This window comes from Rattus rattus, chromosome 18 (assembly GCF_011064425.1).
Source record: "Rattus rattus isolate New Zealand chromosome 18, Rrattus_CSIRO_v1, whole genome shotgun sequence".
NCBI lineage: Eukaryota > Metazoa > Chordata > Mammalia > Rodentia > Muridae > Rattus > Rattus rattus.
Window position 1 is genome coordinate 3,107,805 of NC_046171.1, and position 15,854 is coordinate 3,123,658.

Genomic DNA, 15,854 nt, shown 5'->3' on the forward strand with positions numbered 1-15,854 from the left:
TGGAATACAAACATAGTCTCCTCGGTCACTCTGGTATCTTTCCGTGAAGCGCCCCTTACATTGCTTCCACTGTGAAAGCCAGGGGTGGTCCCTGGAATCCCAGAAGGCCTTGGGAAAACACAGGACACATCTGTCTGTTGCTCTGGCCTCGAGTGTTTCCACATAGGGAAAGCTGAGGGGAGGGTGCCTATCGCTCCATCAGGGTTTGCGTAGATCAAATAGATTAGCAAACATGAGCATGCCCTGTCAACCACAAGTTTCTGGACAGAAAGGAGGGACAGCCAATGGGCTCCATAATTTATTTCCACTTGGCCGTTATTTGCCGCTCGGCACAAGACCAGTCTCTCCCCTGTCTAGCTGAATTGGCCCTGAGCTCCAAACAGCCACATTGGAGTCATGGTTCAACTCACTGTGGGCTTTATGCTTCAGCCCTCATCATGAGCGCAGAACTAAACAAAAGGTAATTTCACATGTAAGAAACTCCTGGCGTCACCCAGACTCATCCCAGAAAAACAAGCATAGCTTTTCAGGAAGGTTCTGCACCTCACGAATCCTATCCACTCACCCTAAGCAGGGAGCCCTCTATTCTGGAGGCCCCAGCAGGGATTCTGGAGGCCCCAGCAGGGAGCGCTCTTTTCTGGAGGCCCCAGCAGGGAGCCCTCTATTCTGGAGGCCCCAGCAGGGAGCGCTCTTTTCTGGAGGCCCCAGCAGGGAGCCCTCTATTCTGGAGGCCCCAGCAGGGAGCCCTCTATTCTGGAGGCCCCAGCAGGGAGCCCTCTATTCTGGAGGCCCCAGCAGGGAGCCCTCTATTCTGGAGGCCCCAGCAGGGAGCCCTCTATTCTGGAGGCCCCAGCAGGGAGCCCTCTATTCTGGAGGCCCCAGCAGGGAGCGCTCTATTCTGGAGGCCCCAGCAGGGAGCCCTCTATTCTGGAGGCCCCAGCAGGGAGCCCTCTATTCTGGAGGCCCCAGCAGGGAGCCCTCTATTCTGGAGGCCCCAGCAGGGAGCCCTCTATTCTGGAGGCCCCAGCAGGGAGCGCTCTTTTCTGGAGGCCCCAGCAGGGAGCCCTCTATTCTGGAGGCCCCAGCAGGGAGCGCTCTTTTCTGGAGGCCCCAGCAGGGAGCGCTCTATTCTGGAGGCCCCAGCAGGGAGCCCTCTATTCTGGAGGCCCCAGCAGGGAGCCCTCTATTCTGGAGGCCCCAGCAGACTCTGCTTTAGTCCCACCTGCCAGTCTTGCTCCTCAGCTCCTATGCATTGTGGGGCAAGAAAACCCTACAGTTTTGTTTTGTTTTGTTTTAGACCACTGTGGGCAGCTTGCTCACAACGAGCGCACATCATGACAGTTCTTCCTGAGTGGTTCTCCTGTACCCAATTAAAGTCCTGTTTCATAATTAATTGCCAAAAAAGCTTTGATAAGGCTCGGCTATGCAAATGCCAAATCTAAATGTTCCCTCGCCATAGGGCAATAAAGAAACTTAAAAACAGTGCCCTTCCTTAATCAAGATAAATAATGCATTGGGACAAGAGGCTCGTTTTAAACCGTTCATAAGGAATTATTTAGGTCATTCTCAAAACAAAATTAAGCAAATGAAACAGTGATTCATTAAGCGTCTGCTACTCGGAGTCCTGGAGGGTTAAAGAGGTATTTAAAAGCATGGTCCCTAGTTAATTTTTAAATCTCATTTATCTGGCATCTTTTCATTGTTTAATCACTAGAAAATCAATGCAAGAAAAATGGGATGTGCCTGGCCCGGCACGATCAGTCTATGCAAAGAGTCGCTTACTGGTCATTACGTTTAATTCTCCTTCGGAGAGAACTCTGTGGTTCTAGTTCCAGCAGCCATCAACCTTATGGAATCTTACTTCCCCTCGGAAAGAATTCTCACAGCTACCAAGCTCGCGTACCTTTGGAAATAATTCTCGCAGCTCTCAGAAACCATGTCGTGAAAGAGCCCCATGGCTTCCACAACGTGCCTCTTAATCTCCATGGAGCAGACAATGTTATAATCTGAAAGGAAGTATGAGGCCACGGCGATCAGAGCCTCCTTGGGCCAGCGACTGAACCAGTCCATGGTGCAGCCTGAAATCAAGCCAGGAAACTTGAGGGACCGTGCCCGGAACTTCTCACCAACCTGTGGAGAGCAAGGTCAGAAGACATGAGGAACACGGAGGCAGTACGGTCAGCTGGAGGGAGGGATGTATCCACCACCTGGGCCAGCAGTGAGATGCTGCAAACTTTTTAAAAAGGAGAAGGAAAAGAAACCACCTTCTCGGAGCTGTGGCAGTGTTTAGTGTCCTGGGAAAATGGCTGCCATATTGGATTCCAGTCCTAGGGAAAATGGCTGCCATACTGGGTTCCAGTCCTAGGGGAAATGGCTGCCATATTGGATTCCAGTCCTAGGGAAAATGGCTGCCATATTGGGTTCCAGTCCTAGGGAAAATGGCTGCCATATTGGATTCCTGTCCTGGGGGAAATGGATGCCATATTGGATTCCTGTCCTGGGGGAAATGGATGCCATATTGGGTTCCAGTCCTGGGGAAAATGGCTGCCGTATTGGGTTCAGGTCTAGGAACAGCCTGCTAAGAGGAAAGTGACAAGCTCACAATGAGAAACCTTGGCAAGAGGATTGGGAAAGGGGCTACACAGACACTGGGATGGAAATATCCTACATGTGTGTATTTTCCTGCAGTGCTTCCCAGCACGGTAGTCACTGGCTACACATGGCTGGTGAACACTGGAAATGAGGTTAGCAAGACCTAGAAACTGGATTTTTTTATTTGTACATATTTCAACTAATTAATATTTAAGTAGCCACACGGGGCAAAAGTCTGCAAGATTGGCCAGCACAGTGAGCTAGAGAAAGTCAAAGTCGAAAACCCATCAAGAAGATGTTATGTCCGTATTATAAGTATAGATGGGCAAGATTGTAATACCAAAGTCTTCATGGTGATTCATGAACTGGTAAACTACGCAGCAACCTCGAATAATTCATATATTCTTAAATAGTCACACTGGTGATATGATTTGGGTCCAAGGAATCATTGTGCTAAGAAAGAATCATTTCAGTCTCTTGAAATACAGGTTTGTTTCTGGTCAATGTATGTCATCTGAGAAGGTCACCTATTAGGTGCATGATTCTGCCACACAAGGAAGGGAGACTCACTGGGGAAAAGCAGAGAACAACATGCAGATTCCTCCTGGACCTGTTGATGAAGTATTCATACAAGTTGTCAAAGGTGGGAGGGTGTCGAGGCAGCTCCCTCTTCATCACCGATATCAGGCCTTGGGTGATTTCATCCAACTCGTCTCGGGCAAATAAATTGGAGATCTTTGAGGAGCATTCAAGAAAGGGAGAACATGGTGTGTGTTTTAAGTCATTTCCCACTGCCAGTTCACTGCTGTGCTCCTGTTAGTCTGGTTACCTTCTTCCCCCCCCCCCCTGTCTGTCTATATGTCTGCCTACCTGCCTCTCTCCCTCCCTCTCTCTCCTTCCCCCCTCTCTTTCTCTCTCTTCTTTCTCTGTCTCTCTCTTTTCTGTTCTGTCTCTGTCTCTCTGCCTCTGTCTGTCTCTCCTGTTCTGTCTCTTTGTCTGTCTATCTCTCTCTCTCAACACACACACACACACACACACACACACACACACACAGAGCACACATACCATCACCATCGGAACTCTTCTCTGCTCCTCTATCACATTCCAGTTTGCCAGACACTATCAAGAGTTCGACTCTTTCATTGAGCACGATAATCAAGAGCCATTCAGCGTCCCCCACCTGAGGAAGCTGTTCCTCTTAGAATGGTCCCCTCTACACAGACTGGCTGGTCTTCCCAACTCTACTCTCCAGACAGTTTGCTTAGCTCGGGCTCCTCCCATCTAACATGAGCAATCAGCTGGCCAGAGTCAAGAGGAGCGGACTTGACCTTGAGAAGGGCGTGTTTTGGGAGCTTCCCATTGGTCGGGATCTAGGAGCTTGGCTTTGGGGATATCTCCCCCATTGCTAATGAATAAGACGGCCCCAGCCCTGAGCTTAAATGATCGATTCACGCACTGCCGACTCATGGTGAGGGCCTGTTTCTCTTCTGGAAGTCTGGAACTTGGATAGCTGTGGACAACTAGAGCAAGATCATCTGGCTCCAAGTCCCACACAGACTTCCCTGAGCAGAAACACGGTACAAACAACGTGGTGTAGACATATCAGCACCTCTTCCTGAATGGAAACCATGTTGTGTATGGCCCCTTGGTGAAAGGAAAGGCTACCTGTGTGATATATGTGTGTGTGTGCTTGTGTGTGGTATGTGTGTTTGTGTGTGTATGTATGTATGTGTGCACGTGTGTGTGTTCACATGTGTGGGGGGAGTGCACATTATGTGCACTGATGTACGTGCACATGTCTGTGGAAGTCAAGGGACAGTATCAGTGTCGTTCTGCAGACACAAGTGCTGGTGACCTAATGAAGTACCAAGGGAAGGTGGGTGGCCATGGGAACCAGCAATGCAAGGACCCGCCCACTTTCAGCAAACAAAATTCATCTAACTATTCTGCCCTCCCAACTGGTAAATAGGCAGAGTAATAAAACAAGACACAGAGCAAGCTTAAGATAAAAGATAGGCCAGGAACTGTTTGAGATGGAATAAAACATTTATATACATATACACATATATATGTATATATATGTATATATGTATAGGATATATATTATACATATATATGTATGTATATATATTATATATACACACAAGCATACATATATATGGCAGTATTCATTTCGCACAAATACAAAAATAAAATGAAATAACCCACTACCCGGTGTGTGCTTAAATCTCATTTCTCTAGTCAGGAATGTATGCAAAACAGTCCCGCTTCTGTAAACTTCCTGTTCTTCCTGCACAAATAAAATTTAGATTTAGGGGCTGGGAGGACGGCTCAGTTGGGAAAGCGCTGGCCTCGAAAGCATGAGGACCTAAATTCAGTCTCCGAAACGCGCATTTCAAAAAAATAACAAAAGCCAGGTGTGACAAAGTCCAAGTGCTGAGGCCCTGAGGCCAAGGCCCTGAGGCCAAGGCCCTGCGCCTGTGTAGAACGCCATGCACAGGGGCCTGAGTTTGCAATCCCAGCACTGGGCGGATGAAGACAAGCAGGTCCCTGGGGCTCTCAGAGTAGCCAGAGCCCGGGGAATGTGAGAAATCTCTTGCCCAAAACAAGCGGACAAAAGAATGGGTGGTATGCAAGAGGAAGGACAGCCATGGCCGTCCTGGAACCTCCACATGCAAATTCACACATGTGCCCATACAGCCACACACATACATTCACATGTACATACATGCACACACAGGCAGAAACACACTCACATGCGCACACACACGCGCACACACATGTGCACACATGCACGCACACACACTCGCACTACACGCTTCGACACTGAGCGGCCCCTCCCCGTGACCCACCTCCCCTGAGGACAGCAGATTGTTAAGGTATTCCAGGAATGCCTCATCTTTTATCTCATTGTCCGTGAAGATGAAGGTGATGCCTTTGCCGTCCGCGCCGGCAACTTTGTACAAATTCTTTAGGTCTTCTATTAGGTTGCTCACGTTGTAAGACCTAGGAGGGAAGCCATGAGTGATTTTTCAAGCATTTCAATGGAGCTGGAGATATGGCTCGGCCGGAAGAGCGCTCGCTGCTCTAGCAGAGGTCTCAAGTTCTGGCCCCAGCTTCTACACTGGGTGCCTCACAACTGCCTGTAACTCCAGTTCCAGGGTACCTGCTGCCCTCTCCTGGCCTCTGCGGGTACTGCACACATGTGGTGAGCACACGACCCATATACACATGGATTTAAAAGAAGTTAATGTAGTCCCAGTTTACCTGGAGACATAGTAACAAACCATCTCCACTGGCTCCAACACATACTGAGGAATGGTGTCTTCCAGAAAACACAGGGAGCTGAGTGTCGCCGTTCGAAACAAATATGTTATATACATCTCGAGAGCAGAGGAGTGGAGGATTTAATGGAAATGATCCAGAATTTGTAATGGTCAAGGGAAATGAACATTAACCCCTATCCGGCCATCCTGATCAACAGATATCGTCTGAGTGGACGGTCATCTAACATCTAAAATTAACCTGAAATCTGGGTGAGTTTGGTTTAGGGGTGGGGAAGCCACTATAAAAATTAGTGACAGCTTACATCACACGAGGCCATGTGCACAGCTCACTAAGTAGATAGATGCCAAGAGAGAGCCTACAGATGTATCACGAAGTTAGGCATAAGTAATGCAAACGCAGTAACGAGAGGGCTCAGGAATGAGAGAAGGGAAGGCTCTGGGCTTTTTCTCTCCACCCTGTTTCCCCGTTAGATGTGAGCGCTGTGGGCAATGGCTACGATGTAAAAAAATAAGTCAGGCCTTTGCTGAGGTGTCTGTCTAATGCATACGCTGATGATAAAAGACAGTGAATGATGTCACATAAAGAGGGTATGACAGTGCAAGCGGCAGGGCCACCTCCTGGAGCCACTATTCAGATACATCTCGACAAGGGAAGATGGGCTGGGGCAGGAGTCTCTGCTAGAGGGGAAGAATGCTGTCCCGTTTGAGGAGGCAGCCGTTGCCTAGCCTCAGCCCCTGGGAGGCAGACTCTGTGATGGTAGCTTTTCCAGGTGTCCCAAGAGAAGCCAGGAGCATGTCTTTTAAGATGGTAAGCCCCCACCCAACTTTTAAGCTGTTTGTTTTTTTAACTTTTAACGGATCCCTCTTTAACATATTTTAACTAATTTCTATTTAACATAGTTTGTGCTGTTCAATTGCTTATTTAGCGAGGATTTCATACATGAGTACTGTGCTCCCGTCATTTCTACATCTCCCTCCCCGTCCTCCCTCTAACTCCTCCCATGTCCCCCCTTCACTATCTCTCAATTTTTAGTCTCTCGTACCATTATTGTCTGCACTTCTCCTCTACCCCGAGGCCCCTGTCACACACACACACACACACACACACACGCATAACATACACATGCACACATATACACACATACACATATGACATATACATATACACATACACATACACATATAACATTCACATACACACACATATACACACATATAACATACATATACATACACACATATAATATTCACATATACACACACATACAAACACATACATACACACAACTTGCCTTTTAGTGTTATTGGTTTTTTTTTTCTTTTCTTTTTTCTTTTTTTCAGAGCTGGGGACCGAACCAGGGCCTTGTGCTTGCTAGGCAAGCGCTCTACCACTGAGCTAAATCCCCAACCCTAGTGTTATTCTTACATGAGTGTGTTTCAGGATGACCACCATAACCAATCAGGAGGTCCATCCCTGGTGAAACTAACCTCCCTCTTCAGTGGCCACTGATTGATCGCCTGTAGTTCTTCACCTAGTGACAGGGTCTTAAGAAATGTCCCCTATCCATATTGCCACACCGACTGGTATTGTCACCATGCAGGTCTTTGCCTGTGCATGTACCGCTCCTCTATAATCTGTGTAAATACTCTTATACACGTAATACTTAAATAAAAGTTTACTTAAAATGGGGGGGGCGGAGTCAGAAAGATGGCCCCACTGGTAAGAGTGCCTGCTATCAAGCCTGATGGCCTGAATTCAATCGCTTAGGACCACTGTGGTGGGAGCAGAAAACAGACCCCTGAGTGCTTTGGCATGCCCACCTATATGCATACATACACACAAAATAAATAATACAAATTTGCCAAAAAAAAATTCTGAGGAAAAGCAACACAGCAAAGTGTCGTGATTTCAAGCATAGACATTTGACTGTGGTAGAGCGCATCATTAAGTTTTATCCCAGCTCACCTGGTTAATGTTATCTGAAATATCTGGTACCCAGCAATAAAAGAGGCCAGCCTTGAAAGGCTCTGCTTTCCTGAGCCGCCGACACCCACCAGCAATGCGTTCCCACAAGACGTCCGGATGATCCGAGATATCTGTGTTCGAAAGAAGAGTGTTTATTGGAAAAACGGATGCAAATGTCTATGTATTCTTTCACTCACAGGTCTGAAGTCTGACTCCGTGTTTCCAGACTACATCCAACTCTTTCCTTATAATGCTCCCTTTGGGGGTTTTGTTGTTATTGTTTGAATGTGTCACATTGTTTAATTTAAATCAAATTACTCTTTTCAATTTGTGTATGTGTGTGTGTGAGAGAGAGACATGTGTGTGAGTGACATGTGTGTGTGTGTGTGTGGAGGGTGTATCCTTGGAGGTCAGAATAGGGAGCTGGATCCTCGGGAGTTGGGAGTTACAGATGGTTATGAGCCACCCAAAACGGGTGCTGGGAGCGGAACTTGGGTCTACCGCAGGAGCGGAGCAAGTGCTCTGAAACCGAGCTGTCTCTGCAGCCTCTTCAGGTCCTGCTTTGCCTGCCTATATTAGCATCATAGAAAAGAACAAACTGCTTTCACTCTTCTGCTCCATAATTTCCGGGTGTTTATGTGTAAGTGTTGTTACTTATTTTTACTAATTTTCCTTAATATTTATTTTATTGTGTGTGTGTGTGTGTGTGTGTGTGTGTGTGTGTGTACATCTGAACAGATACACAAGGCATCCAGAAGAGGGCATCCAATCCCTTCGAGCTAGAGTCTAAACCCAATGGGAGATACCCAATGTGGGTCATAGGAACCAAAGCCCGGTGTTCTGGAACACGCTCTTAACCTCTTGAGTTCTCTCTCCAGCCCCACTTAATTTCTTTTAGACTTGGTAGATGATGGGGAAACAGAGAGTTTAAGACAGGATTAAAACGAATGTGTATTATCCACGCAGTCTGTTACAATGAATCACGCAGACTGGGAACTGTTACAATGTACTCTCCTTGGCAAGGAACACACTGCTTCCACCCTCTCGTCCCACAAAGTATCAAAATGAAGTGATTAGTAAGAGTAAAGGAACACTCTTAGAAAGAGCCTGTGGGAGCTGGCCTTCGACTGCTGTGACTCCTCTGTGACAGATTTCTGTGGTAAGGATAACAGGCAACTGGAGGCTCTGGGCTTATTGCAGCCATTTGAAGACATTGCAAAAAAAAACCAAAAAAGCCATCTTTGATGTTTATGTCACCAACCAGGAAGACACCAGAGCAGTGGTTCTCCACCTTCCTAACACTGTGCCCCTTTAAGGAGCACTTGTGAGCCAGAGGCAGGAGGATTTCTGAGCTCTAGGCCAGCCTGGTCTACAGAGCAAGTTCTAAGACAGCCAGGGTTATACAGGGAAACTCTGTCTTAAAAGTCTTTGCTGTGCAATCAAAGGGTCCCGAATTCAAATCCCAGAACCCACGTAGAAAGCCAGGGATGATCACACACTCCCGGCATTACGACAGGAAGGTCATCGGAGATGATTGGCTTCCAGAGAACCAGGCTCGTCTCAAGGAAATGAGGTGGAGAATGTGGTAGAGCAGGACACCAACGTCCTCCTCTGGCCTCTGCGGGCATGGGTACCCACACCGGCACACAGGATAATTAAAGCAAACCTCTGAGAAGGGGCATTTCTTCACAGGAAATTCTAGCTTCCTCTGAGGATGGGGGGTGCTCACAATCAGAACCCCAAAACCTCTGGACTCCAAATCCTCCTGCCCCGGGAAACCACACGCTGCTGTGTTAGTGGATTTAAGGGGGTTTCAATAATCCACTGTTTTTAGAAACAGTGCGCCGACTCCACCCACGCTCTTCTCTGGGCTACCAGGGTTGGGGGGGATGGGGGATGGGAGAGTGGGGTGAGGGGGTGGCGGGGAAGGGAGGTCTCAAGGTGAGTTCCCCTAGGGAACTAAGTTTGGATGGTTCTTGCACACAGCAAGAAATGTCAAGTCAACAGAACCTTAATGAGGTGAGTCATGGCATCTTTAAAAAACACGAGGTCCAGAGACGTCCCTCTGATGATCTCGTTGAACTGCTTCTGGTAATACTGGAGCTTCTCACACAGAAATTCGAAGGAGGGCACCTAAGGGAAAGGGAAAACAAAGACACAATTTTTTGTTGACGTACCAAATCTCTTTTCTTTGCTTTTGGCTAGTGCTTTAGCATTTTAGCTTTCTGAAAACATACGGGATTTTTGCACTGTTTCTGCGGCCAAATCTACGAGCCTGTGGCTCTGAAGCAAAGTCTTGCCTACTGTGGTTTACCACCAACTGCTCTTTTGCTCAACCTATGCTTTCTAGATATGTTGATCTTCTCCCCTCCCCAGATTCACTTGAAATCTTGTTTTATATTTCATGAAATTTGCACCTCTCTCTCTCTCTCTCTCTCTCTTTTTATTTCTCTGTCTCTGTGCTCTCTGATTTTTTATTTCTGGGTTTTGATGTACACTGTGTGTGTAGATGCCACTGGAGGCCAGTAGAGGGCGGCAGATACCCTGGTGCTGGAGGTACAGGGAACTGCCTGCTGCCTTGTGGGTGCTGAGAACTGAGCCCAGGTCCTCTGCAAGGGCAGTAAGCCCTTTCAACTGCTGCACCATCCCTCCAGCCCCAGATCTATCTATTAATGGGGGGAAACGACATGTCTCTCTTTAACTCACTGAAGTTTTATCACGTTGGTTCCTTGGTGTTTTATGGAGGGACTGCAGATGTTGAACGAAACACTTTCAAAGTTTCGTTTTCTATCTTGGGGTGGTTGGCAAAAGCTAGCCAAACTTCTATAACGGTTAAATGAGCAGATATTTTAGGTTTTTGTGGTCCTAACAATTTCGATTGCAATTACTTCCCTGTGTCCTTGCAAAGCAGCTGCAGACAATATACAAACTGGTGTACACGACTAAGTTTCAATAAAACTTTTTAGAATCTTTGAAATTTGAATTCTATATAGCTTTCACAGTATTTATGCTTGTCTATCTGTCTATCTATCCATCTATCTGTCTATCTATTTGTCTGTCTATCTATCCATCCATCTATCCATTTATCTATCTATCAATCATCTGTCTGTCTGTCTGTCTATAGCTCTCTCAATTTAATACCCATTGAGTAGATTCAGTGCTCCTGCTTAAGCATGAGTATTGGACCATCTCCTAGATCATAGGTGGCCTCTCAGGACACGGAATAAAAGTGACTTTCTCTTCCAGTAGCCATTAACTGTCAATGGTTCCTTAGCTGACGCAGGGCTCTATGAGCCCCTTCCCCACTCATCTATGGGAAAACAAATTTCCAAAAGCCCCTATGAGGTGAAAGTAAGTACCAATTCGTAGATCTTGGGCACTTCAAACATAGTGTCTTCGGGTTCATCGCCAGTGGGCTCCGGCATGTCACGGAGAAAATCCACAAAGTACGGTTCGGGGTTGATATTCGCTGCGACCTCGGGGCTGATGTTTTCTTCCACCGCCCGGATGAGCTGTGCGTTGAACCACTGTTCATCATCCGGAGTTATAAACCTGAGAGGAAAAGGCACTGAGGAGGAGGCAGAAGAGAAGAGCCGCCTCTCTACCCAGCCTTCACCTTCCTCAACTCAGGACGGGAGATGCTGTGCCCGCTATGAGGAGAAGGGCAAGTGAGCCCCGGTCACATGACCCTCACTGCGTCGGGCTTACGGCTCACAGAGGGAAGACAGAAGAGGGGCTGCCACGCTGGAAGAGCCCCTACCCTTGTGTTAGCAGTTTCAGTGTCCACCCTAGGACTTCACGAGCCTGGTGGTGGCATTAGGACCTCGGCACAGGTGAGGGAACCGGACCTCAGGCAGACGACTGAACTTTAATGGGGCAGGATACAACCTCGGCCACGCAAAGACCGCAGTGTTTAGGAGAAGCACGCAGCTGAAATTTACCGTTGAGTGGTATCGGCTCTCGGGTGGCCCATTAAGATAAGCTGTAGCAGAAGTGTGGGGTGGACTGCCAGAGAGTTGACTGGCAGGTGGGAACCGACATTAACATTTTTCAAGCCTTGCTGAAAGGTGGCACACGGGCCAAGGGGATGGCTCAGTGGATAGCGTCGGCTGCATAAATGTGAAGCCCTGGGTTTAGGTAGCCAGCACCTTTGTAAATGCCGGGTGTGGTAGCATAAACCTTGTTACCCTGGTTCTAGCAAGACAGAGGCAGGAGTATTCCTGGAGTTCTTTGGGAGGTCAGTGTAGCAGAATTAGTGACTTATGGACTCACTGAGAAACCTTGCCTCAAAAAACTAAAGGGGAGAGGAATTGAAGATACCAGGCGTTGACCTCTGGCCTCAATATACGTGTGTGTGTGTGTGTGTGTGTGTGTGTGTGTGTGTGTGTGTGTGTGTTCAAGCACACAGTTTGAGAGGAGAATCCTTATCCTATGGATCTGGGTAGATGACACAGGAACTAATCTGGGAGTGTAAGCCTCTCAGGTCGCACACGTAAACTCCAGGACTGCAGTGCCCACCTGTCCGCGATCACTCTGTTACACTCATGCTTGAAGAGAGCCATGAGAACGGGGATGGTTTTGCACTCTTCAGCTTTAACCGTTAACATCCCCTGCCAGATTCTGGACAGGTCCCGGAGGTTGAAGATGTAATGAAACTTAGAAGGCGTGGGGAGCATCTTCACCTGGAGGTGGGACACAAGGTGAAGAATCTCGATTTAATCCTCAGATAAAAATTTCAGGGGTAGAAGTGTGTTCCTGGCTATCCTAACTCATACATCCTATTTTATTATTTTTCCTTCGCTTCTATTTTAAACGTGTTTGGCTAGCATGGGCGTCTGCAAGCCACAGGTATACGGTGCCCAGCGAGACCAGGAGAGGCCATCAGATCCCCCAGGAATGGAGTTATGGAAGGCTGTGACCCACCATGTGGTCCTCTGCAAGAGCAGCCAGTGAGCTCAACCATCTCTCCAGCTCCCATCGATATACTATTTTAGACAAGACCTGCTGAAAAAATAAATCAAAACCAGGTTCATATTTTTGTCACAGCACAGACAGTTTAAAGCCAAGAACCCATAAACAGGATAGACTCAAGCATAACGTACAAGATTCAGACACCAGCCCCCGATCTAACACTGCTGGCCACTTGCAACCAAGTCCCTTTCCCGTGGATTCCCAGGAGCCACATGAACTACGGGGAAAACCACGCCTAGTGGTGGTTGGCCTCACTGGTATATGCAGACGCACGAGAGAACAGATAGGTCGATACACAGGTAAACACACGGCTACGTAGACGTGAGAATCTATCACAGCAAAAACTGAACATGGGCTGATAACCGTACAGGCAGGAATGGTGACACACTTAGACTCGAATACGGCTAGTTTACTGTGTGCGGTTTATGCATGTGAAGTTGTTGCTGTGTGCCCAGGTGCATGTGCACATGTATGTGCGTGTGTGTAGAAACCGAAGCCAGAGGTCGATATCAGGTATCATTTTCCACTGATATTCTAACCCAGCTGTCTCCCATTGTGCCTGGAGATCAAAGATTTGGCTCCTACAGTCTTACAGCCTCTGCCTCCCAGGGCTGGGATTACACACTACGTTTTTACATGCTCGGGGTTCAAATTTGGGTCCCCATGTTTGCTCATCATGCATTGACTGACTGATTGGGCTCAGAGTCAGATGATTGGAAACCAACTCCCCACCCCGTGAACTCAGGAAATGCTTGCTTTAGTACCGTACTGAAAAGGTACCCCAGGGAGTTTTGTCAGTTTGTTTTGTAAAGATGTACTTATTTTTATTTTATGTGTACGAGTGATTTATCTGCTTGTTTATCTGTGTATCATGTGTGTGTGTGTGTGTGTGTGTGTGTGTGTGTGTGTGTGTAGTAGTGCTTGCGGAGGCCAGAAGAGGGGCATCAGATCTTCTGTGTGGAGTCGACAGACAGTTGCAGGCCACCGTGTGGGTGCTGGGAACAGGACCTGGATCCTCTGCCAGGGCAAGAAGGGCTCCTAACTGCTGAGCCATCTCTCCAACCTGAGGTGGGCGTTTTTAACGAGCTGCACGGGTTACCTTGGTCCACTGCCACAGCACTCGGCCGACTGAGACCAAATTTCCAATCATGTCACAGATCTCAGGTCTGAACTTTCTACATGGGTCAAAGTACCCACAGCCGATAATTCCTGGGGAGAAGGTCAGGAGGAAGGCACATACTTAGTTTCTTAAAAAGGTCATGAAGCGCGTGTTCATTCTAATGAATGGTTCATTACAAGACTGACTACCCAGCAGGGGTTAGCACCGGTCCAGCCACCCTTGGTGGTGGTAAGATATGACTGATTCATTTTCAATCCTCCCAACTGCCTTCCATAGTTGCACCCTTCACCTACGTGCATTTCACTTTGTGCTTTGACATGAGGTGGGGGTCATGGGAGGTTTTAATGGCCTTCCCATCAAAATTAGTGACTGTCCCTGCTTCTGTTGAAACTCTCCCCGCATCCTTCCCTTTCCCAGTGCCTGCCACGCTGAGGAATCATGCCAGTGGGCCCCATATTTCATCACTTTTCATACGTGTTGTAGACGCCAAATTCGGTGTTGGTGATCTTAATTTTATTAACAGTTCAAAGTGCTAGTGGGGGGCATGTGTGGAAGGACTGTCCTTAATTAACCCATATTTCCCTGATCATCCACATAAGGACAAAGCACAAAGTTTCCGTTACCGTGTGAGTGTGTGTGTGTGTGTGTGTGTGTGTGTGTGTGTGTACACGAATGCTCATGTACACAAGCATGAGTGTACTTATATGTGGCTACATGTGTGCATATGCGTGTGTGCAAGCAGGGGTACTATGTAGGTATGAGTGCATGTATACATGCGTGTGTGTATGTGTATGTGTGTGTTCATGCAGAAGTACTTATATGTAGGTCTGAGTGCATATATGTATGTGTATGTGCACATGCACACGTGTAATGGCTGTATGTGTGTGTGTGTGTGTCCTAGCCAGAGAACAACCTCAGATGTTGTTCCTCAGATGCCATACACCTTTTGTAAGACAGTTTCTCATTGGCCTGGGGCCTGCCAAGCAGGCTAGGCTGTCTGTCCATCAAGCCCCAGGGTACTCCAGCCTCTACCTCTGCAGCATGGGGGCTATGAGTGTCATCACACTTGGTTGGCCCTTTTTATTATTTTTAATGCAGGTTCTGAGGGGTTGAACTCGGGTCCTCTGACTTGCGTGGACAACTCCTTAGTCCTCCCCAACTTCTCATGTCACATCTACGAGGTCCTCTCTCAGTATCTTCTCGTCCTAGGACAGGCTATAAACTCGAGCCATCTTAAAGCTGGTGTTTAGCCGTTCACCTCAGATACTTCGTCCCCATCTCAGACGAGCATTTTAGCTCTTGAGTAAATTTCACGTGGCTTAGTTCTGCTATGGGACGCAATGAAAAGGAAATATCGCGCATCCGGAGCACCCGTACCAAAGATTTTGTCGATAGACGTATTGGAGGGCAGCGTGCAGTTGAACACGGTGAACTGTCTTTTTAAGCGCTGTGGGATGTCGTTCCGCCCCCCTCCGGGGTGAATCATGGCAGCTATGAGCTGCACGTCCACGATGGTGGTGAAGTCTCCGGGTTTGTCCAGGCTGTACATGCCCTCCATCTCCATCATCTGACGCACGATCTCGTTAGTGATCTGAAATTTCACACAGCGGCGTCTTTAGACGCAGGCGTGGCCTCGAGAATGTCTAAAAAAGTACTACAGGTCGGGGCTGGGGATTTAGCTCAGTGGTAGAGCGCTTGCCTAGCAAGCACAAGGCCCTGGGTTCAGTCCCCAGCTCCGAAAAAAAGAAAAAAAAAAAAGTACTACAGGTGAGGTCGTCGGAAAGCGCACCGGCTCTTGTATTTACCTGTCTTCCAGGCCTCCCTCTCCTTCCCAGGATTCCTGCGACACCACTGAAACGCCACACCCTGAAGACTCAGAGCTGTGGCCCTCTAGCTTCCCTTCTGAGATTCTACTCTG

At 47.9% G+C, this 15,854-nt stretch overlaps 1 protein-coding gene across 1 annotated transcript in view; it reads right to left on the reverse strand.

Moving 5' to 3' along the window:
• Window positions 1-15,854, reverse strand: part of Dnah8 (dynein axonemal heavy chain 8) — a 245,323-nt gene that overhangs the window by 107,802 nt on the left and 121,667 nt on the right. The window contains exons 56-64 of the mRNA XM_032888883.1: window positions 15,314-15,527; window positions 13,916-14,025; window positions 12,364-12,527; window positions 11,205-11,397; window positions 9,856-9,978; window positions 7,846-7,976; window positions 5,445-5,598; window positions 3,163-3,327; window positions 1,904-2,130 (exon numbers count right to left, since the gene is read on the reverse strand). Coding sequence (XP_032744774.1) covers window positions 1,904-2,130; window positions 3,163-3,327; window positions 5,445-5,598; window positions 7,846-7,976; window positions 9,856-9,978; window positions 11,205-11,397; window positions 12,364-12,527; window positions 13,916-14,025; window positions 15,314-15,527 — 1,481 coding nt within the window. The remainder of the gene's footprint in view (window positions 1-1,903; window positions 2,131-3,162; window positions 3,328-5,444; window positions 5,599-7,845; window positions 7,977-9,855; window positions 9,979-11,204; window positions 11,398-12,363; window positions 12,528-13,915; window positions 14,026-15,313; window positions 15,528-15,854) is intronic.